At 35.2% G+C, this 22,628-nt stretch overlaps 2 protein-coding genes across 3 annotated transcripts; one reads left to right on the forward strand and one right to left on the reverse strand.

The window, feature by feature from the left end:
* Positions 1–382: 382 nt before the first annotated feature.
* LOC140886846 (uncharacterized) lies at positions 383–13,537 on the reverse strand. 2 transcript variants are annotated; one of them, XM_073293729.1, is made up of 23 exons: positions 13,272–13,537; positions 12,982–13,061; positions 12,023–12,109; positions 11,888–11,938; positions 11,678–11,795; positions 11,531–11,587; positions 11,175–11,239; positions 10,992–11,075; positions 10,548–10,598; positions 10,395–10,457; positions 10,254–10,300; positions 9,988–10,057; positions 9,847–9,909; positions 9,485–9,574; positions 9,361–9,399; positions 8,653–8,802; positions 8,495–8,572; positions 8,333–8,418; positions 7,800–7,848; positions 2,761–2,841; positions 2,441–2,534; positions 1,964–2,057; positions 383–1,086 (listed from the first exon to the last, which is right to left on the reverse strand). In XM_073293729.1, exons 1-22 carry the CDS (start codon positions 13,387–13,389, stop codon positions 1,990–1,992), a joined length of 1,689 nt encoding a protein of 562 aa, XP_073149830.1. In that variant the 5' UTR covers positions 13,390–13,537; the 3' UTR covers positions 383–1,086; positions 1,964–1,989. The 2 variants fall into 2 exon arrangements, 1 of the variants encoding a protein (XP_073149830.1); XR_012151710.1 differs by lacking the exons at positions 383–1,086; positions 1,964–2,057 and having other exon boundaries at positions 2,519–2,534; positions 7,800–8,068.
* Positions 13,538–14,688: 1,151 nt separating this feature from the next.
* On the forward strand, positions 14,689–16,193 carry LOC140892435 (uncharacterized). Its single transcript, XM_073301312.1, has one exon. It carries the CDS (start codon positions 14,827–14,829, stop codon positions 15,892–15,894), a length of 1,068 nt encoding a protein of 355 aa, XP_073157413.1. The 5' UTR covers positions 14,689–14,826; the 3' UTR covers positions 15,895–16,193.
* Positions 16,194–22,628: the final 6,435 nt, after the last annotated feature.

Consider the following 22,628-nt stretch of genomic DNA (forward strand, 5'->3'; position numbering starts at 1 on the left):
CTCACTTTACTCGCATTTGCCATACTGGACTGTACCGGGACAAGATCTCATATTATGTCCCATCCTTGAGTCAGCTTGATTGTGATTATTATATGCGACATCTGGAGTACTTCTCTCCCATCATATGATCAAATGTCAACCATTGAATCATCAACACACGTCAATTCCATAAAAATATAAAAATCCCACGTGATTTAATGATGTAGAAATATGAAGAAAAACACTCCCGATGTAACATAAACTAACCCGGTTGATTGATTATATTTTTTTACAGTATTTTTTGCTATCGAAAGTTCATTGACGCGGATGGACTTTTCTTGAATTGTACAACAGTAGAATAATTGTAATAGAAATATTACATATTTACAGTAATCACTAATAAAATAAAATGCAAAATAAGTAAACAAAAATTAGCTGCAGCCGATATCAATATCAATAAACAAGTGGAGGGGCTGATCATAGAACGGCAGAACCAGTACCAGAGAATCCACAAGCACCTTGATAGAGAACAAGTAACAACTAAAAAATTTAGTTCAAAAGTTGAGTCGTTTTCTTTCGCACCCAACGATGTCTTCGAATATAAACAAGTACTCAAGTCAAAGAACTTCTGCACCCTGTTTTTCGTTAAATGATTCAGTGCGTTCCTTCGCAGAGTTGGCATCAGGTACTTCAAAAAAAAATTTTGTATACCTCTGTTTTATTGCATATTCAAAAATAAACTTATAAACTAATACCTTCAAGACTAAGCTTCAATGGATGATGTTATATGATCAAGCAAAACATATACCAAAACTCGGATCACTTGCCGTGTCTATTACCCATGTTTTCAACATTTTTAACTCCGACTGCAATCCCTCTCAAAAGTAACAAAACCTGGCAATAGATCTCCAGAACTACTCGGTATCGTTAGTAATACAAGAAAAGTTACCCAAACTCTAGCACAAGTATCAAACTAATTTCACTCAGAAATATGATGATGAAAACAGTATAAGATAGCATCATTATGTCACTTCCTCTTGAATGCACATATCTGCTACAAAAAAATCCCATGAGCTCAACCCTGACTCATCGAGCTTGGCCTGATTTCTGCACCCACAAATAGTAACGTCATGTTGTAGAAATTAACCCTTTTTGCCCAAGCTCAACTCAATGAAACACGCGTACATAACCCAAACATGCTAGATTCACAGATTGATCCCGAACTCAGATGATTTCAACCAACCAAATAAGATTATGTTCGATGTCCATGTGTAAATTACAAAACACACAAAATCACATCGTGTTTCTCTTCCTGTCGGTTATAAAGTTTCTAGAGAAAAATAGAGCTGGATACAAGTTTCAACTCTCGTCAAATAGCGATCACTTATCAGACTCGAACCAATAAAATTTTCATTCGAGTATTTAGTGAAAAAAACTGGCACGTTTAAACAACTTTTATTAGACATATTAAAAATTCAAAATCATTAAAAATATAGTACTTTCTGAATATATTTATTTATATAAACTTGCCAGAAAAAGCAAAATCGAATTCCTCTTTAATACCATTTTCGATAAAATGTCATGATTGATAGAGCCGAGCTTTAAATGGGCCAAGCCAATCAAAACCCGAATTCGGCTCATACTTTTGTCAGGATAAATATTCAAGCCCGAGCTTGATAAGCTCACAATTATATTAGACTCGAGTCTGCATGAAAAGGATCATAATTTGGACGGCAAAGGATTGCTTCTAGTTAAGCACAAATAATACAATATACAATGAAAAGTAGACACAAGCGTGGATGACTTGGTAGTTGGCACCATTAAAAGATGAAATCATAACGAAATATCAAATTAATGAAATTATTCAAAACAGGATCTATTACCAAACTAAATCCCAAGAGCTCCCAAAGATAAAAGTATTCATACAAAGACCTGGCAACTGCAGCCGCAAACTGAGGAAAATAGATGGATAATAATTACGTACCTCATCTGTGTTGGAAACGGTTTACTCTACAAGCTTCCATTCAGAGGATTTTCAAGATAAGGTTGCAGCTTGCCGACTGCCGCCAAGATAAAACCTATAAATTGTCAATTGCAAGTAAGTGTGTGTTTGATCAAGCACCTTGGCACATTAAAAATATATTGGTCAATTCAAGAACTAGACGGAGATAATAATTCTATTCAAAATATATGATAGCATATACTCAATATATTAAGCATCATATGCTCCAAAAAAAATTAAATAAAGGAAGCACCATGCATTGTTGATCACATGAACGGCCAGAAACAAGTTTTTGACATGAACTCCTGTGTGAGTTAGAGCTGGACTAGATTAGTCTCAAGACATTGATTGAACTACAACTATAAAAGTCTCTAAAACAGCATAACCAACAACCCGACATTACTTTACATCAGAACTAGAAAACACTTTACAAAACGCTGAGTATGGCCATTGATATACCTAAGAATACAGCCGAGGGCCTCCCTGGCCTTGACTTGAATTCTGGATGGAACTGAACCCCCACATAAAACGGATGGTCTGGAAGCTCCATAATCTGCAGAAATAAATCGATGGAAAGCAAAATGAAAATTATAAATCCAAGGCAACTTTGATATCAGGGGTGCAAACTAAAGAAAATCAGCAAAGGTACTTGGGAAATGATGAACCAGAATTTAGATAAAGTTTGACTTGACAGTGCTTGATCCATGGAACTAACAAATCCGAACAGCTAAATTGCAAGAGAAAATAATAGAACGATAGGCATTTTGCAAGAAATCAACCTCCATTCGCTTTCCAGTTTCATCTCTTCCCACGAATTTCAAGCCAGATTCTTCTAAAATACCAACCATCTCTGGATTCACCTGTACCCATCAATACGGAAAGAATTTAAGTAAAATGTCAATCAAATAGTTTTTGTAGAATATTTAGATTAAATTAAATCAAATCTTATCTTTTATATAGTATCAGTTTATTTGGTAACAAGATTTATTTATTTATAGATAGATATAGATTACATCTAGAATCTTGGGATTTGATTTGTATTGTAAATTATATAATATAGTAGCATCCAATGTAAAAAAGTAGTACTGAAATAAAAAAGAATTCTCTCTTTTTTACATGGTATCAAAGCCTAAGGTTACAAAATGGCCAAATCCGATTCTTCCCCTTTGAAAGACAGTACTGATTCTGCCGATTCCACGGCCGGAAAAACCCTCACTCCCATCACAACCTTTTTGGGGAACGATCACTCATCCTCTTCAATTACAAGCCACAAACTAGATGGAAAAAATTATCTCCAGTGGGCACAATCAGTAAAAATTGTGATTTGTGGCAAGGGAATATTGGGGTACATCGCCGGTGAATTACCAACTCCCAAATCCACCGAATCTTCATACAAAACATGGTTGGTCGAGAATTCGATGGTTCTTGCTTGGCTCATAAATTCAATGGAGCCTCAAATTAGCCGACGATATCTCTGGTTCAAGACGGCCAAAGAAGTATGGGACGCAGCCCGACGTATGTATTCGGACTTTGGTAATGCTTCTCAGATCTTTGAGCTCCGTTCTAAACTCAAAGAATGAAGCAGGATTCAAAGTCTGTCACTCAATACTTCTCGGATCTTCAAGACCTCTGGCAAGAACTCGACCTTTTCTTAGAGGAAGAGTCAATCTGTGTGGATTACAGTGTCAAACAGAGGAAAAACATCGAGAAGGAAAGAGTATTTGATTTTCTTGCGGGGCTTAATCGCGACTTGGATGAAGTACGCGGTCGGGTGGTGGCCCGAGAGCCCTTTCCCTCGGCTGAAGATGCATTCGCTGAGGTTCGACGGGAAGAAACTCGCCGAAAAGTCATGCTTGTTGATGTTTCGGTTGTTACATCTATACCATAAGGTTCTGCCCTTGTTTCACACAAGCCCACATCCTTTGGGAAGTATAATCCCGACCAAAAGTCAAGTAATCGTCCGCTGTGTGACCATTGTCATTATCCTGGACATACCAGGGATACATGTTGGGACCTCCATGGGAAACCTGCAAACTGGCAGCCTAAAAAGAAAAAGGACAGCAAGGCGTACAAGACCAAATTTGCCGATGGCAAATCAGATGCTACTTCTATGTCCTTGACTAAAGAGCAGATTGAACAACTTTGCAAACTGCTCAATCAATCTTCGGTCAATCCCAGTGTTAGCTCATGTTCAATTGCTCATTCTGGTAAAAATTTCTCTGTCCAAAAATCCTCATATTTCTCTCTGGATCCTTGGATCATTGATTCAGGGGCATCAGACCATATGACAGGTTGTTTAAATATCTTTTGTAACTATATTCCTTGCACACGTCCCACTACTGTTATACTGGCTGATGGTTCTAGGACAGGCGTTGCTGGAATTGGTAACATAAGATTATCCTCAACTTTGGTTCTGTTAGCAGCCTTCCATGTTCCTGCATTGAAATGCAATCTGATTTCAGCTAATAAATTGACTCGAGACAGTAACTGTGTTGCTAAATTCATGTCTTCTTCATGTCAATTTCAAGAACTACTATCGGGGAAGATGATTGGCAGTGCTAGGGTTCATGACGGCCTTTATTACTTCGAGAATGATCCAACAAAGAGTAGACAAAAGTTCGAGTCTAATAATGTGTCTTTTTCTGTGTCTAGGAGTCGAGAACTTATTTTGTGGCATCGTAGACTTGGTCATCCAAGTTTTTCTTATTTAAGACATCAATTTCCTTATTTGTTCAGTAATAAAGAGCTTGAGTCACTTGATTGTGAAATTTGCCAACTTGCAAAACAAACTCGCAGCTCCTTTTCCCCAAAACCATATGTACCATCAACACCTTTTTCTTTAATCCATAGCGATGTATGGGGACCTTCCAAAGTCACCACCTCAGGTGGAAAAAGATGGTTTCTCACATTTATCGATGATCACACGAGAGTCACTTGGGTTTTTCTGCTTCAAGATAAATCTGAAACTGCTCGCACATTCAAAATTTTCCATAAAATGGTACAAACCCAATTTCAAGCCCAAATTCGAATACTAAGAACAGATAATGGGAAGGAATACTTTAATTCCAGTCTTGGTGAGTATTTATCACAGCATGGGATCATACACCAAAGCTCTTGTGTTGATACTCCACAACAAAATGGAGTGTCGGAAAGAAAGAATAGGCACTTGTTAGAAATTTCCCGGGCCCTTATGTTTACAATGAACATTCCAAAATATTTGTGGGGGGATGCTATCTTAACTTCCGCCTACTTAATAAATCGCCTACCTAGTCGCCCTCTAAAGTTCAACACTCCTTTGTCTGTTCTCAAGAAGCACTATACTCACGTGTTTAAACCCCATGATATTCCTCTAAAAACCTTTGGGTGTACAGCTTTTGTCCATCTCCATAACCAAGGTCAAAGCAAGCTTGATCCTAGGGCTGTCAAAACTGTTTTTGTTGGATATTCTCCAACACAAAAGTGTTATAGGTGTTATTGTCCTCAAACCAGAAAAATGTATGTCTCGTGTGATGTTACTTTCTTTGAAAATACTCCTTATTTCTCATCCGCTGCGATTCAGGGGGAAAACAAGAGTGAATCTGGCCTCTGGGATGTTTTGGACATACCTTTACCCACTGATTCTGTACATATCAGTCCACTGCCCAATTTCAACTCAACTAACTCTTCATCCAGCAGCCCTCCTCTCAGCCCTACCAGTTCGTCCAGCAGCATACCCAGTTTGCCCAGCAGCCCTTCCAGCCCCTCTCCTAGTCACACAGAGCAAAGACATGTTCCTAGACAGCAAAAACTACAAGTCTACTCTCGCAAGAAAAAACCTCAGTTTGAAAAATAAGTCATGGATCCCACTCACTGTCAAACAAATGACCCGGTAGTGGAACCTCCCAAAGAACCAGGTATATCCAATTCCATTCTTGATCTAGACTTGCCCATAGCTGTTAGAAAAGGTGTAAGGTCTTGTACCCAACACCCTATCTCCCAGTTTGTCTCCTACTCAAAACTGTCACCTCCATTTCGTGCTTTTACTTCAAATCTATCTAGTGAATCTATTCCCAGGTCTATTGAGGAGGCATTGATTGTTCCGGAGTGGAAAAATGCTGTTCTAGAAGAGATGGATGCCCTTAAGAAAAATAACACATGGGACTTGGTGAAATTACCACAGGGCAAGTGTGCAGTGGGCAGTAAATGGGTTTTCACTCTAAAATATAGGGCGGATGGCTCAGTGGAAATGTATCAAGCCCGACTGGTGGCCAAAGGCTTTACACAAACCTTTGGGATTGACTATAATGAGACTTTTGCTCCTGTTGCCAAACTCAATACGGTTCGAATTCTTCTCTCTTTAGCAGTCAATCTTGATTGGCCTCTGCATCAATTCGATATTAAAAATGCATTCTTGAATGGTGAGTTGGAAGAGGAAGTCTATATGTGTAAACCTCCGGGGTTTACGGAGAATCTAGGAAGAGAAATTGTTTGTAAACTTAACAAATCTCTCTATGGTTTAAAGCAGTCTCCTAGAGCTTGGTTTGACAGGTTTTCAAAGGCTATCAAGAGATTTGGGTACAAACAGGGACAGGCTGATCACACACTGTTTATGAGACATTCTGAGAAAGGAAGGATCACTGTTATCATTGTGTATGTTGATGATATTATTATCACCGGAGATGATAGTGAAGAAATGAACAAAATCAAACAAATGATGGCAAAAGAGTTTGAAGTCAAAGATCTTGGAGCATTAAAGTATTTCTTAGGGATGGAGATAGCAAGGAGCAAGAATGGAATTTCCGTTTCTCAAAGGAAATACACCTTAGATCTTCTGGAAGAGACAGGCATGCTGGGAAGCAAACCAAGTAAGACCCCAATTGAACTTGGTAATAAAGAGAAGATGCTGGAAGGTGAGCCATTTGACAAGGGAAAGTATCAACGCCTTGTGGGAAGACTTATTTATCTTTCACATACAAGGCCGGACATTGCATTTGGAGTCAACTTAGTCAGCCAGTATATGCATGCTCCACGTCAAGGTCATCTCAATGCTGTGTATCGCATCTTGAGATATTTGAAACAAACACCTGGAAAAGGTTTATTCTTTACTAAAACCAGCGACAGGGGAATAAAAGGATTCACTGATGCAGATTGGGCCGGTTCGATCGATGATCGAAAATCGACAACTGGATATTGTACATTACTGTGGGGAAATTTGGTAACGTGGAGGAGCAAGAAACAATCTGTTGTGGCCAGGAGCAGCGCTGAAGCTGAATATAGGGCCATGTCACATGGAATATGTGAACTCATTTGGATAAAGAGGGTGATGGAAGAATTGAGAATCGGATTTGAAAGCCCCATGAAACTATACTGTGATAACAAATCTACCATCAGTATAGCTCATAATCCTGTCCATCATGACAGAACGAAGCATGTGGAAGTAGATCGTCATTTCATTAAAGAAAAATTGGATGGAGGCATAATCGACATCGAATATGTTCCCACTTCTCATCAACTAGCTGATCTACTAACTAAAGGCCTGACAGAAAATTCATTTGAATTTCTTATTCACAAGCTTGGACTCATCAACATCTATAGCCAAGCTTGAGGGGGAGTGTAGAATATTTAGATTAAATTAAATCAAATCTTATCTTTTATATAGTATCAGTTTATTTGGTAACAAGATTTATTTATTTATAGATAGATATAGATTACATCTAGAATCTTGGGATTTGATTTGTATTGTAAATTATATAATATAGTAGCATCCAATGTAAAAAAGTAGTACTGAAATAAAAAAGAATTCTCTCTTTTTTACAGTTTTGTTTTCTCATCAATTAACCTCGTATCTGTGCCGATGCCGTTCATCCACATGCTCTGAATTATGGTAGCTGCAGGAAAGTAAATACAATTAGAAAGTTCCAAAAAGAATAGTTATACAGCAATCAAATTGTTTCTTATAGCTATGTGCATTCTCTTGAACACTCCAGCAGCTGAGCTTTCCGAGTACTGATATCTGAATCAGGAGACTAGAAAGATCCACTTGTATGATCCTCGAGATATAGCAAAATAATAAAAGCACCACCAACCACCAGGTAAAGCTTCATCAAACTGATGGACAGGTTTATCAACATTTATAATTAGTACTACTTAACAATCAAAATCCAAAAGCTCAGTGTTTAAGTACTTTGTGTGCACAGCAACTCACAGTTCTTACAAAAACCATAATACTTTGTTAGATTGACATCATTTACGTATTTGTTACCACCATTAAGTGAACTACAATTTAATCACTCTGAGCTCGAACTCTTCTAGGCATACATCAAAGCTAAAAGACTACACAATTTAGCAGAGTGGTATGACTTTAGCTCTTACAGCTTCGATGTTACGCAATCTGGAGTTTGGAATAATGTTCTACGGCTACCAAGTCTCATTGTGCTCCCCATGTGTGTTTTTGAACCCTGAAGACAAGTACAGAAGAAAAATGTCATAAATCAAATGAGTGAACATTTCTAAAAGAATATCTTACAATTTTACCTCTGGCATGAAAATCACCACAGGGTGTGGTGTCTTATCATTAAACTCTTCACTATCTGCGCTTTCTAATCCCAAAACCTGTAAAGGAGAATACAGGCCTATGGGCTTCCATTGTAAACTTGTTAAAAACCAATATATGGTTTGAGGAACAAACTTACATTTCTCGCAATCTCAATCACAGAAATCTGCAGGCCTAAACAAATCCCAAGATATGGAATTCTATTCTCTCTCGCATATTTGGCAGCCAAGATCATTCCATCCACCCCACGATCTCCAAACCCACCAGGAACCAAGACACATGCAGCATTCTAAAACATTGGTTGGCTTGGGGTTAGAATAATTTGTGACTAGTTTAAAAACCAAGGACCATCCCAAACATTATAGTAAAGTGAAACAAAATAGATGTCATGGCAAATAATACATGGAAAATTTGGTCATAAGATTAACTTTTCACATAGATCAAGTTGATTTAAAACTGCATTAGGAACCGGACTAAATATATATGGTCCAGAAAATTGCATCATTGGTAGCAGCCTGTCCATGACTCTTCACACAACATATTATTTCATAAAAAAATTATAGGATAAGCATAATGGTGTAAAATACGGTATAATCATGGTGATCAAAACAAGTATAAACTATACTCCATTCCACACTATCAGCAGAATCTATAGTAACAGTTATACAATTTTGAATTCTAGAAATAATAAATCATTCCTGCATAGCGGAAAAAGTCTCCAAACAAGAAAAGATTATAACGAGAAAGATGTGCACAACACAATTCACTTCACAGGTTGTAAGTATTGAGAGAAGCAAAATAAGCATATTAGATTAAAAAAAATCAGAATATGGCCATATCACCATACCCTAAGAGTTCTCCAAGCAGCTGCATGAGCTTCCGGTGACTGTAATTGAGAAAAAAGAGTTGAAAACACAGATTTTAAGCTAAAAAATTGAGAATTCTGTCATGCAACTGTTTGAAATCTTTACCGATTCTGCACTGTCATCCTCAAGATCTGAAGCCGCAATCCAATCAATAGCTGGTCTCAACGAACATGCAATGCAGGCATGGAGAAGAGCCTAGAAATAAAGCAAAAGATTTAGTTCTCATCTTAGAAACCATCCGATTATTCATTATTCAATTCCAGAAATTAACATGAAGTATAAGAAAAACCGTGGGATCTCAAACAAAACTACACACTTGAAAACAGAAAGCTGATACATATCTTTTACCACTGCACAAAATATAAGCAAAAATAAAATTCCCCCAAATGTAACATGATATCCACTGGTGTGTCGGCATATTAGACATCAGCATAATACAGAAACTACAAAATTATATATTATCTCACCTTAACAACGGATAAATATGAATCTGCCATCCCAACATACTTCCCCACCATTGCGATTCGAACCTGCAGAATCAGACATTCATCAGCCAATGTAAAAAAAAGAAATCAGTCAAAAGGAGCTATCAGATGCTTGTTACTAACGGAGTTTGTTAGGTTGTCAAAAATCTCAGCTCGTTTGGTCCATTCTTGTAAATTGGGAAACTTGGCAACACTGAAAATTTACATGTATATAGTCAGGAAAACAATGTGGTTACTCAAATAAATTTCGATATTCTACAGATCACATTCATATATGAGAGAATTATACGAAACAAGGAACCCCAAAAAACACGTGTTCATAGAAATTATATACGCATATGATATACCAAAATTACGGAGACAGTAAGAATAGAAGATAAAGAACCGGCCTTTGTAAGTTCAGATGTTTGAGGATAGCTTCATGTGCGTTTTGGTTCTGGTAAAAAAAGTAAGAATCGATGTTTAAGAATGAACACCTCAAATAGTCAAGAATAGAATAATAACCAAGCCTCGAGACAAGGATTACCAACCCGAAGCAGAAGAGGGATGTGCCAAATGTTCGGCACATCGTGTATATTGAGAATATTGCCAGCCTGAAAATGAAATCAAACCGTAAGAAAGCTCCAAGTAGCAGAAAGACGATTCCTACAGTCCAAAATAGGAAATGCAAAATAACTTCTTACAGGGACATGACAGAACTGGGACAGTTTCTGCTTCGTGCTTTCCAACAATGGCTGCAACAGTAGAGATCCCATATTTAAAGTTTTTATATGCATAACCATTGGTAGCTAACCGATATCTAAATGTATGCAACTTAGAGAGCCATAAAGTTTCAAAATAACCTTATAAAGTGTTATGGGAAAAAATCGAAGAGCATAGAATGATAGAATAATATACAGGAGAGGTCATAACCAGGAAACAAAGTCAAAGATTCATCCAAATTAATTTAAATTTTCACAATTCAACCAGGATAGGGAAGAAAACAGCTTGAATGTTACAGCACAGCTCATTAAACAAAACTGACATTACAACCGAAAATAATCACATGCATTAAACAAATCAAACATATCTGTGGAGTTCAAACCAGCCAAATTGCAACTACATGTTGGTGCCATTAAACTACCTACCTGTGCGGAACGGCAAGCCAAAAAATGGGGGGTCAAGCCCAATGCTCTCAATTCTCGCACACTGTGCTGAGTGGGCTTTGTTTTCTGCAAATATTTCATGAATGAGGACTTCGACTTGCTAAATATAAAACTGCAATATTGAGTAAAGCTGTGGCAAATTTACACAAGGGAATAGAGTATTACTTGCTCACCAACAACGCCAAGAACAGGTATAAGACTCACATGAACCAGACAGAAATTATCTTGTCCTAAAGCAAAAAAGTAAAAGAGAAACATGAGGGATACAATAAAAATGGGAGAAGAAATGCGTGGAAATCAAATGAAACACTTTCATTAATCCAAATGACCAACCACTGAGAGACAACACAGTTCACTATGAGAAAGCACAGATTCTAAGACATCTTCAACAGTTTCACAGACAATATGAAAGGACAATATATACCAACAAAAGAAAAGGAGAGAATGAGAATCTGAGGATAATCCAAATATTATAGGAACTGTGTATCTCAATTTTTTAGTGGAAAATATTGAATCCTTACCAACAGAGAAGAATAACTGTCGCAGAGCTTCAATAAATGGCATGGACTCAATATCACCTGGACAAACACATATTTCCTTATGAATGAGGCTCGAAGAGAGGCTGTCAAGCAAGCCTCGCAGGAGTGTATTTCATCCAGAAATTTTACCTACTGTTCCTCCCAATTCTATAACGCAAACATCCGCAGGGCCATCTTTTCCATCCACAGGAATAACAGATACTGATTCGATCCAATTCTTAATTGCATCAGTGATGTGAGGGACTACCTGATTTCAAACAAAAAATACAGACAATAGATTTCCTTTTTCTTATATGCTATCTTACATAAATTAAATAAATTCCAGAATTTATGCACAACCTGTACAGTCTTTCCAAGATAATCACCTTTCCTTTCCTTTTCAAGGACAGACTGCCAATGGAAAAAACAACACATCTGCCTTAGGGAAGAAACAAAAATCAACACCACCACAAGGTCAATTATGGTCACAAGTACCTGAAATATCTTTCCTGTTGTGATATTGTTGTCCCTTGTCAGTGTCACATCTAAGAACCGCTCATAATTACCTAAATCCAGATCTACCTATTAAACAATTGAAAGAGAAACTGAGATGATAGCTTTGAAGCTCAAAAAGTGTGGGAAACCTGAACCTCACATAATAAAATAAAAGAACAAAAAATTGTATCCATAAAGTCAGAAAAATGGATTGGTCAATCTTGCATTATTGGAATAAAGAGATAAAAGAAACTTAAGTGAATGAGAAAGAAAGCACATAATTCCCATGATTGATTGCAGATAATATTTATCCGTTTAATGGAACATTAGCAAGCTGTTTGAAACAACAGGATCCTGGAATACCCTTACAGAAACACAGGAAGGATAAAGAAAGAAAATAGTGGTACCACTCGACGGCACGATTCAAACATCGGGCAGTGAAAACAAAATTAAGCAGACATTTTTTAAAACTAAAATAGTTAAAGATCGGCGAGTAGATATTAAAGTACTAAGGACTAAATTTCAATGAATATTTGAATTCTTGACACAATGTTAAGAGGCAAAAAAAATCCAAGTTGAAATAAAAATTTCAATTAAATAGAATAATTGTTCTAGTGTTTTGAAAAATGCTGGTTGCAAATACGCTTTCACATACACTACTATAGTGTACACTTGCTCTTTCACAAACATAGTATTTAGTTATACACACACTTTGATTCACATACTTTTTTTTGAAAAAGATTCACATACTTTTTGTAAGTACTTTAATGATAATAAGCATAAAGATTGTCAATTTCATACATTTGAAAAGCATAGTTGCACATGATAGTTTAAGTGATCGAGGATATTGCCAAACAACCATCTGACATCAAGATCATTCAAAAAAACAAGAGTAGCACATGCAAAAGCTGTTGCACAGAAACATATCGAGAACAAAAGGGGTCGTCCAGGATTGCCACCTCTCCACCGTCATCAAGAACAAAAACCTCGCCGTGCTCAAATGGAGACATTGTACCAGCATCGGTATTCAAATAAGGATCTGCCATACCACAAAAACCCAAAAATAATAAAAATAATAAAAAATAAAAAGCCAGACGATCAAATTTTGTATTGCAGTCCACTCGAAACAAAAAGTACGCACTTTATAATCGAGGAATCCCTTTTTTCCATCCGAAATTAAACAGAGAAAAAGTCGGAACAATCATAAAAAAACTGCTAATTTACAACCGAAAAAAGTTCATCGACGGACCAATTTTAATAGAGGTGACACGAAGGCCACAGGCCTTCAACACGACGCCGATGCTACTGGCGGTGACGCCTTTGCCCAGGCCGCTCACCACGCCGCCGGTTACCAGAACATACTTCATTGTATTCACGATTGTCTTCTCGTCGGGTGCTCGTAACACCGGTTGTTTGTGAGCGGGAAGAGGGATTCGTGTGCAAATGCTAACACTTCCGCTTTTATAGGAACTCGAGGTTTCTTCTGCGTTCTGTGGAAAGTCTAAACCCCTACTTTCCTTTTTCTCTCGTTTTAATTTAATAATATTCCCATAATATCTCATTTAATGGGCTAATGGGCATGCCCTTAACGGGCTTTTCAGTAAATGGGTTATCTTTGTTCTGGGCTAATGGCTATTACCAAATCCAACCCATATATTTTGCTGCAGGTCCATATTTTCTTTGTTTAGCTAAATATATTTTAGTTTGTTTATCAATTTATAATGTGTAAGATCTTATTTTAATATAACTCGTTAAGACATAGTGATAAAATAGCATCATATTTGTTAGGTTATAAACTCATGAGATATCCATTCCAAAAGACTTGTTTATTGGGTGGGGTTTACCTCAACGGTTAATAACTAACTCTTGATTAGTTTTATTATTCAATGTGAGACAATTGTAACATTACCGACCTCTTGAGAAGCCGACGTCCACGGCGGCCCACTCTAAACGGCTTTCACTCACTTTTCAGTATTCAGTGCATGCATTCATACACCTTAATCCGGCCTATAATTTTTTTTCATTATCGACACTGATCCGATGTTAGCCATTTTCTAGTTCACCCCTTCCGCTATGCCGGCTCTCAACGAGAGCACCAATGTTAGGTGGTGTTCATCCAAAATGTTTGCCTATTGGGTGGGGTTACCTCAAAGTTTTATAACTAACTCTTGATTAGTTTTATTATTCAATATGAGACAATTGTAACAATACTGCACAAAGAACTATTCTTGAATATATTTTAAGATTTACGTTTGATATTTTATCTTTTTAAAGTTTTAAAATAATACCTTAACAAACAAGTTAGAGCAAATCAAGTTTATATTCACTTTGGATTCTTGTAATGCTACTCATTGATTAAAATTTGAAGTTACGTGCAAGCAGCCATTTATTTTTATTAAATGATCGTAATTTTATGATTAAAACGTTAGATAAATCTCGAATTAACGTAATATTTGATACACATGTAAACAAATCAACGTGTGCATGCAAGTTGCAATTTCTTAAACTGAAGGGCTGTTGTATTAGAATATATCCCATGATATAAATATTATTATATATTTACAAAGGGAAAATTACTAAAAGTCGGGATTTGATAATGGCAAAGTTGTTAATTAAAATGAAATTAGTGACTGACACTTTCCCTAAAAAAGAGCATACTTCACGTGGCAAAGGAATACAGTTATAAGCTTAAACAAGAGCAGTAAAAGGCAGACGACCTCCTCGCTCAGAGAGCTCTCTCTGCAAACTGCGTACAATAATTGCGTTCGCCTATTTCCTTCTCTTCTCCAAATCTCTCTCCAATAATGCAGACTTCTTCCGCCATTCCCTCCGCCGCGGAGCCGCCACGGTTCAGTGAGGATATTGACAGCGCTTGCTCTACGCCTTTCGTCAGCGCCCCTTCTAGTCCAGGAAATGGCTCCTTCGGCTACTTCTTCAGCGCTCCGGCTAGCCCTATGCATTTCCTTCTGTCTTGTGAGAAAACTAAATCCTTGTCGTCTGGTTATGAGCCGGTTTTCATGTCGTCTGATCCGGATTCGTTCGAGTTCGAGTTTTCTTCGAGGCTTTCCCCGAATGGGTCTGGGGGAAACGGCTCCATGACTTCAGCGGATGAGCTTTTCTGCAATGGTCAGATCCGACCCATTACATTGTCGTCTCACTTGCTGATGTCGCAGGAAATGGTTGCCCCGTACGCAGATCTGGACGGTGAAGAGACGACGACTGTGCGAGGCAGGGATCTGAGGATGCGTGGCGCGAAGCACTCGCATCACCGCAAAGCCAGATCCATGTCGCCTCTGCGAACGACACCAAGCGTGTGGCCTGGTTTGAGCACCAAGCTGCCCCCACGTCAAGATCAAAATGGGAATGAGAGGGAAGAACCCTCGACGGAGACCACGCCGTCGTGCTCTGCATCCTCGTCGCGTTCGTCTTCATCCGGACGAAACTCGAAGAAGTGGATGTTTTTGAAGGATTTTCTACACAGGAGCAAAAGCGAGGGAAGAGAGAACAACAAGGAGAGATTCTGGTCGGCGATATCATTCTCCGCGGCGAAGGATCGGAAGATTCCGCCGTCTTCCCCGGCGTTATCTCCCTCCTCCTCCCGCGATGAGAAAAAAGGCAAGAGCGAGATGAAGAAAGGAAGAAAAGCCCTCCCAGCTGCCGGGAAACCCACCAACGGCGTGTGGAGGCGGCGGGTGCCACCATCGGCCCACGAGCTGCACTACACAGCAAACAGAGCTCAGGCGGAGGAGATGAAGAAAAGGACGTTTCTGCCCTACAGACAGGGTCTTCTTGGCTGCCTCGGGCTGAGTTCCAAGAGCTACGGCGCTTTCAGTGGCTTCGCTAGAAATCTGAACCCCATTTCCTCCAGGTGATGCAACAATATTAATCAAGATCAAAGCATAAACTATATATATTTTGGTCTTTGAATTTTTGTTTTTGTTGAATTAAATAAAGAATATGTTCTCGAGATTCTGTATGATTCAGAAGCTTCGTCTCAGAGAGATCGATCACCTCACTCGGTCGGTGACTTTGATTGTCCATGAATATGGCTTGCTGCTGCTGCTGTTCATGTTGTAATGTCTGTAATTTTTGTTTAATTACATACTCGGATTTGTGTAAAAATATGTATGTAACTCTAATGGAATGTAAGATTTTAATGTTGTTTCCTTGCTGTATTTGCATATGTGAACTCTGGCATGGTTTCTGTCGGTATTCAACATCATTTGTTTATTGGGCAACTTGTATATAACTTCCTAAATCAAACATAAGTTTCAATTTATTTCTTATATTTGTCTTTCTGAAAATGTACTTGTTTTTATTTTAATTAATCATTATTATTTCTTGAATTATTAAATGTGGAATCGGATTCAAAATTTGATTCACTTGATTCATCGAGATAATAAATATTTTCATCGTTGTATAAAAATTCAATCGTTTCTACTGGATAGAATTCAATAGTATATATTTTTTCAAGAAGTTTAACTTTATTTTTTTTTTTGTTTCGTTTTGGACATTCATTTGCATAATGACTTTTTCATTGCACAACCAACATGTGCAGTTCTTTCCTTTACCTTTTGGGCAAGGTGGTTTTTTGTTATCAAATTTTTTATAAAATTTTCTTTTATAAGGTTTTCTGAAGAAATTTCTTTTAAATTTCTTTTTTTTATAGGAAATAAATTTTCTATTAAAAGATTTATAAGGTTTATTAAATTTATTCTGTTTCTGTCGTTTTAAATGTTTGTGTGACATGTTTGTTTTGCAACCGTATTTCTTTACTGTGAATTATATTTTGTCACAACAAAGTTTATTGTTTTGTTTGTAAGATCTGAATATTTTTTTATTTAATATTACTTCATGACATTTCTTTGTTATAACATCTTTAATAAATTTAATAGCTCCTCCTAGTGTTTTGGCATAAGCGCTAGTTAAGAATTCATCTTTATTATTTATTGGTATATTAGGTATTTTATTAAAAATACTTAATTTATAATGTTCTTTTTTATCAGCATCTATTAACTGATAATAGTTTGTTTCATAATCACATATAAATTCTTCTAGATAACATAAATTGCATAGTTTAATAATATCTAGAATAAAAATTGCTCTATTTTGTTCTATGTTCTTAGCTACCAGATTAGCATCATTATTAGAAACTCCTAAAAATTCTTGGTACAAGGCATCAACAAATAGTTCGAAATATCGATGTCCTGTCATTCTTTGTGGTAGATTAGTAATTACTAGGTTTTTAGACCAAGTTCTTACTACTCCTAACAATGTCATTTTTATCATTCCATGAGTTAAAACTTGAATATTCTCACTTTTATCTAATAATGGTGTTAATTGAATTTGTACTGATAGTTCATTTGCCCAATGATCTATCTTTGATTTTCTTTCTTTGTATGTTGAACAACCTAAATCTAAGATATTCTGTTTCACAAATCCTGATGTTTTTGATTCTCTAAGAATATCTCTAACATCTTTATAAGATCCAGAGTATTGGTCTCTGTTATATTTAAATTCTTAATCATCTCTTCCACCACTACCTTCTACATTTGTTCGTAGATTTAATCGTGGTCTAGAATCATCTTCAGATTCTGATTCTGAAATATCCATATCTCTGTATTGTTCTGATTCCTGATGTGAATGATATAATTCTTCTGTATTTACTCCTATTTGTTCAAAATCAGATGAGTCTGTTTCACTAAACATCTCCATACTTATGTTTGCCATAACTAAGGGGATTTCTATACCATGATTCAATTTTGAATTGTGGTTCTTCTTCCATTTTTCTTTTTCCTTTATCTATTGAAAGAACTTCTTTAAGATAGTTTAATATTTCATTACTATGTCTTTCCTGTTCAATTATTAATCTAGTCGTTGCTAAATCAATATATTCTTTGAAATTCTTCTCTAATTCTTGTATTGATAGATTGATCTTATTGATATTATTTTCTAAATCTCCTAAATCTTTTTCTAATTTTATTAAGGACGTCATTGCGATGAGGTTGATTCATTAACAATAACTTGTTTAATTTTAAGAATATTTTGATTCATGGTTCCAATATTTTCAAGAATATCTTCATCATTTCTAGCAAATGATAATGATCTTCTTGGTACAGACTGTTTTGTGATTTGGAGGTCATCTGAACTCCATCTTTTATAGGGATTTATTTTTTCAATAAATGCTTTTCGAGGGTGTTCAATTCTTGTAATATTTTCAAACATTCTTTCAACAGAAATAATTGGTTTTGTTGAAATTATTCCTATTTGAGAATTATTACTTATTACTAAACCGACAACATAGTTTATATTGATCGGATGGTTTCCTGTTAACATAAAATTATTTCTATAAAAGTAATAATTTAATGTTAAAACGTCATTTATGTTTTTATCAAAAAGAGATATATTGTATTGTGGGTAAATACAAAATTTAATCTTTTTATAACATAAGTTTCCTTCAATTTTTTCAAGGATAGAATCCTCTAAATTACGTATCCTTTTGTCACGAACTGTGATTTCAATTGGTGTATCTATTCCTTCTCGGTAGTGAGCTGATACTATTATTTCGATTCCTCCAATGTGAACATATTTCAGTTCAGATCGTTCTTTTTCACTGGCTTTTGCCATGATGGTATCAATATCTTGAGTTGTTAATAACTTCAGAGTATTAGACCTTGATTCGTTATTTATTTTACAAGATCGTTCTTTTGTACGAATCGAATAATAAATTAATTTTTTTTCTAGGATTAATAAAATTTGAAATCTTGCTTAATATTCCTGGTTGGTCTATTAGATTTGTTTTTGAATTAGAAAACCCTGTTTTCTGTATCTCAGCAAACTTATTCTGATTAAATATAATATTCAAATTATACTCTTGGTTCTCTTCAGATTCATCAATCTGACTATTTTGATTTGGAATTGCTACTTCTGTCATTTTAACAGATGATATAACTTCTTAATTTTCTTAAGGCTATTAAAAGCGTTTTTGTTGAATCTATCTGTTCTAATAAATTTTGAAAATCTTCGAAACTATCAATTGAAGATTGACAATTTTTAAGATGTTTCAAATTGTTTTCATAATTTTCTATATCAAAATTTATATTTTGAGAATATAAATTAAAGATATTCATTTTTGTATTTTCATACATTTTCCATTTAGTAAAAATTGTTACTTTTATTATTTTGTTTTTGTTGATCGGATTTCGATAACAAAGTTTGTTCTTATTCATAACATATTGTTATGTCTTCAATTTCATCGTTTTCAGAAATTTGAATTATCATTTTCCAGTTGCTTGAAAAATGTTTTTTTTATGATTTTTGAAATAAAAGGTTTGGAGATCTTTTATTTTATTCCATAATTGATCTATTTGACGTAAATCTTTTAGTAAGATTATTTTATCAAATAAATTTTTAATCTCAATATTTAAAGTTAATCCATGCATTAATAATCTGCTTTATTTAACCCTGCTCTGATACCAGGTTGCGGAATTCTTCAAATTCTTATGAATTTTCTCATTCATGGCTTTACAGATCTGATTCATTTATAACAGATAAATGTTTTCAGATTAATTTGGTTCCATTCATAGGTTATAATTACAAATTTTAATTGATAAATTGATTCTAATATGGTTAAATCAGAAGTATTTAAATGATATTCATGAAATGTATCATATTCATGATCATCTTTTATTTCAAACCAGTTTTTTATTATCAATCTTCCATTTCTTATAAAGGATGATGACATGATTAATGTATTTTGACTATTTCTTTAAATTAAGGGCTGCAGGAGATTTAGGAAGGTTACCTTGTTTGAATGAATCTTGGTTTTGAGCAGAGGCCAAATCTTTGCTTTTTCTTAACGATCACTTGATCAACTGGTACTTGCTCTATGGATCTCCAGGTTTACTCTAACCATGAATCTTCAATGGTTTGTTTCCAACCTTATCCTCCTTACGCCCTGCTTGTTTAGTTATTAGTCATAAGACTTGTTTTTGTTTCTGGTTTTATGTTTCTTAGTTTCTGATAGTTTTCAATCGTCTTGTATGAACCAGATTGTAAGAAACTTGAGAAGAGAGAGATACTCAAACTTCACTTATTCATTTACAACACAAACATCTCCTTTTATAGGCGTGGAAAAACGCATACAATAGTAAAAATAAAGAAAGAGGGGGACCATACTACATAATGAAAAACACCTCATTTTACATCTGAGTGGATGCCTTTCACATGTGGTGTGGTCCACAATATCATTTGTTTTTACATTGTGTCACTTTCTGAATCACTGGTACATTCGGACCATTTTTTTATTGGTTTGTCTTCTTTGACAGCTAGTTTGTTCTCTTTGACAGATGTTTCTTCTATCTGAATGGGTTGGCAATGTCCACATTTGTGAGTGGAAATCATTGTTCTTAGTTTTTGACATAACATTTGTTGGGTTTCTCGGGTCATGTCAACTCTTGCTTCATAGATTGGTGCTTCGAATTGAGCTAACATGACTTGTTCTTTCTTTTGAATTGTCTCCTTGTGTCCAGTGGTTAATAAAATTTTACTGGTTGCAAAATTTATTTTAACCTTTGAGTTTCCATCAATCTTTCCTGTCTTTGAGATCATGTCAATCAATGTCTTTATTCTTATCTCAGAAAGTGTTGAGATATCCATTACTGGTTTCTCTTCATTTGATCATTCGAATAAGAACTTGTCTTTTTGTTTTCGACATTGAATATATACCATTGGTTGATAGAATTTGTTATCATCCCAATCTGGAAGGGTTGAGTGAATACTCAATGTTAATACTGGATCATCCTTAAAGACTGCTTTCTTGAATTGGATGATACTATTTCTCAATTGATATGGAAATAGTTATATTTCTTGATTGTTGGAACTGACTTCCAATCCACTTAATAATCCATTTGAAAAGAATCTTGCGACTTCATGCGTTGGAGCACCTTGCAGTGTTCTTGCTCTTGATATGCTCTGTGTGTCACAAGTTTGTAGCCAAGATTCTGCAAATGGTTTGGCTATTCTTAAATAGTTTAGTGTTTCAAAGAATTCAGTCTTGAGTTTTTCTGGAAAATTTGTTTTTTCAAAAATTGGTTTTTGTGGTCGCAGATTGACCATATTTCTTTCTCTTGCTTCAAGGGCACTTTTAAACGTCCTTTCTTTTTTTTTTTTCCATTTTTCTCGGTTTTGGCTGTGACCACCGGTTCTTTCTTCTTTTCTTTTTCTTGGTTATCAGTGTTGGCTGTGATCACTGATTGTTTTTCATTAATCTCCATTATTTTGTTAAATGGAGTTGCTAACTTGATTGGAGTTTTTGGTGAGGATGATGATGATGATGTTGTCATCTTTTCTTTAATCCTTTGAATTTTTCCTTTTATATTCTTTTTTCTTTGTTGAAGAATCTAAATTTCTTCATCTATGTCAATCTATTGTTCTTCTAATTGATTTAATTGTTCCATCCTGCACAATAAAACATATATATATATATATATATATATATATAACTGTTTAGAAATTTAACTTTTTTTCGTGAGTAACTCGGATAATTTTATTATGCGTATCATTGCATTTATGAAATTCTTTTGCAAGAATTGAATCAATCTTCATAAATGAGATTGATTGTCTTTACTCATAGAGTAATTCATGTTTCTGAATATAAATCTCATTTCATCAATTATATTTCCCATGCTTTTTGAGGCATGTTCGAATGACTGAAAGTCATAAAATAATTCATGTCTCTGAATATAAATCTCATTTCATCAATTCATATTCCCCATGCTTTCTAAGGCATGTTCGGATGACTCGTGGTCATTTTGGTATCAAATTTTGTCCTGAGGATTTTCAGAACAAATATCATGAAATTTCTTCATGATTTCTTTTTCATGATTAATTGTTAAAATATTTTTTATTTTTAGTTCTATTGGATTTGTATTTCGTTTATGAAAATTCTTTGTAAATCCTTCATTTTCTACACGAAATGCTGTTCGTATTTTAGGAATATAAATCATTGATGATCCTTTGTTTAAAGTTATGTGATTTTCAAATTGTGTAAAAGGAAGACGTTCTCTTAAAAAGTTATTTCCTATTATAATGTTTATTCCTGATTCTATTTGGTATATAATAGATATTACAAATTTTGTTTCCTCAATTTCTATTTTTATTTTTTCTGCTACTGTATCAAGCATGATTTTTGATCCATCTCCTATTTGAACTTTTAATCCTTTATCATATTTCTTCCAATAATGATTTGGAAGTATATGTTTGCTTCCTAAACACATACTTGCTCCTGTACCAACATAAACATGTATATGATATGGTTTATGTTCTTTGATTTTAATTTGAATTTTTATATATATACTATTTGGATTGATTTTGTTTTTATTATTATCCATTCTCTCATTTTTTTTATGAATTTTAAGAGATAAGGGTATAATTGGTATTTATAAACAAAAGTTTCTCTCTCCAGGGAGTTGAAAGTAAGTTTTATTTATGTAGGGATTTATAAATAAGTTATAAATTGGTTTAGGGAGTGATTGGCAATTAACCCTTATTTATTTATATATATATATATATATTATGTAGAGAAATATTGGAGAATACTGAATTG

The sequence above is a fragment of the Henckelia pumila genome, chromosome 3 (genome assembly GCF_033568475.1).
Source record: "Henckelia pumila isolate YLH828 chromosome 3, ASM3356847v2, whole genome shotgun sequence".
Taxonomy (NCBI): Eukaryota; Viridiplantae; Streptophyta; class Magnoliopsida; order Lamiales; family Gesneriaceae; genus Henckelia; species Henckelia pumila.

Excerpts from the sequence above, each read along its gene's own strand:
- LOC140886846 (XM_073293729.1), bottom strand. The coding sequence starts at position 13,389 with ATGAAGTATGTTCTGGTAACCGGCGGCGTGGTGAGCGGCCTGGGCAAA. Across the intron at positions 12,110-12,981 it reads TTCTTGATGACGGTGGAGAG|GTAGATCTGGATTTAGGTAA; the intron begins GTGGCAATCCTG and ends ATTGTTTAATAG. Across the intron at positions 10,599-10,991 it reads TGGCTTGCCGTTCCGCACAG|CCATTGTTGGAAAGCACGAA; the intron begins GTAGGTAGTTTA and ends CTACTGTTGCAG.
- LOC140892435 (XM_073301312.1), top strand. The coding sequence starts at position 14,827 with ATGCAGACTTCTTCCGCCATTCCCTCCGCCGCGGAGCCGCCACGGTTC.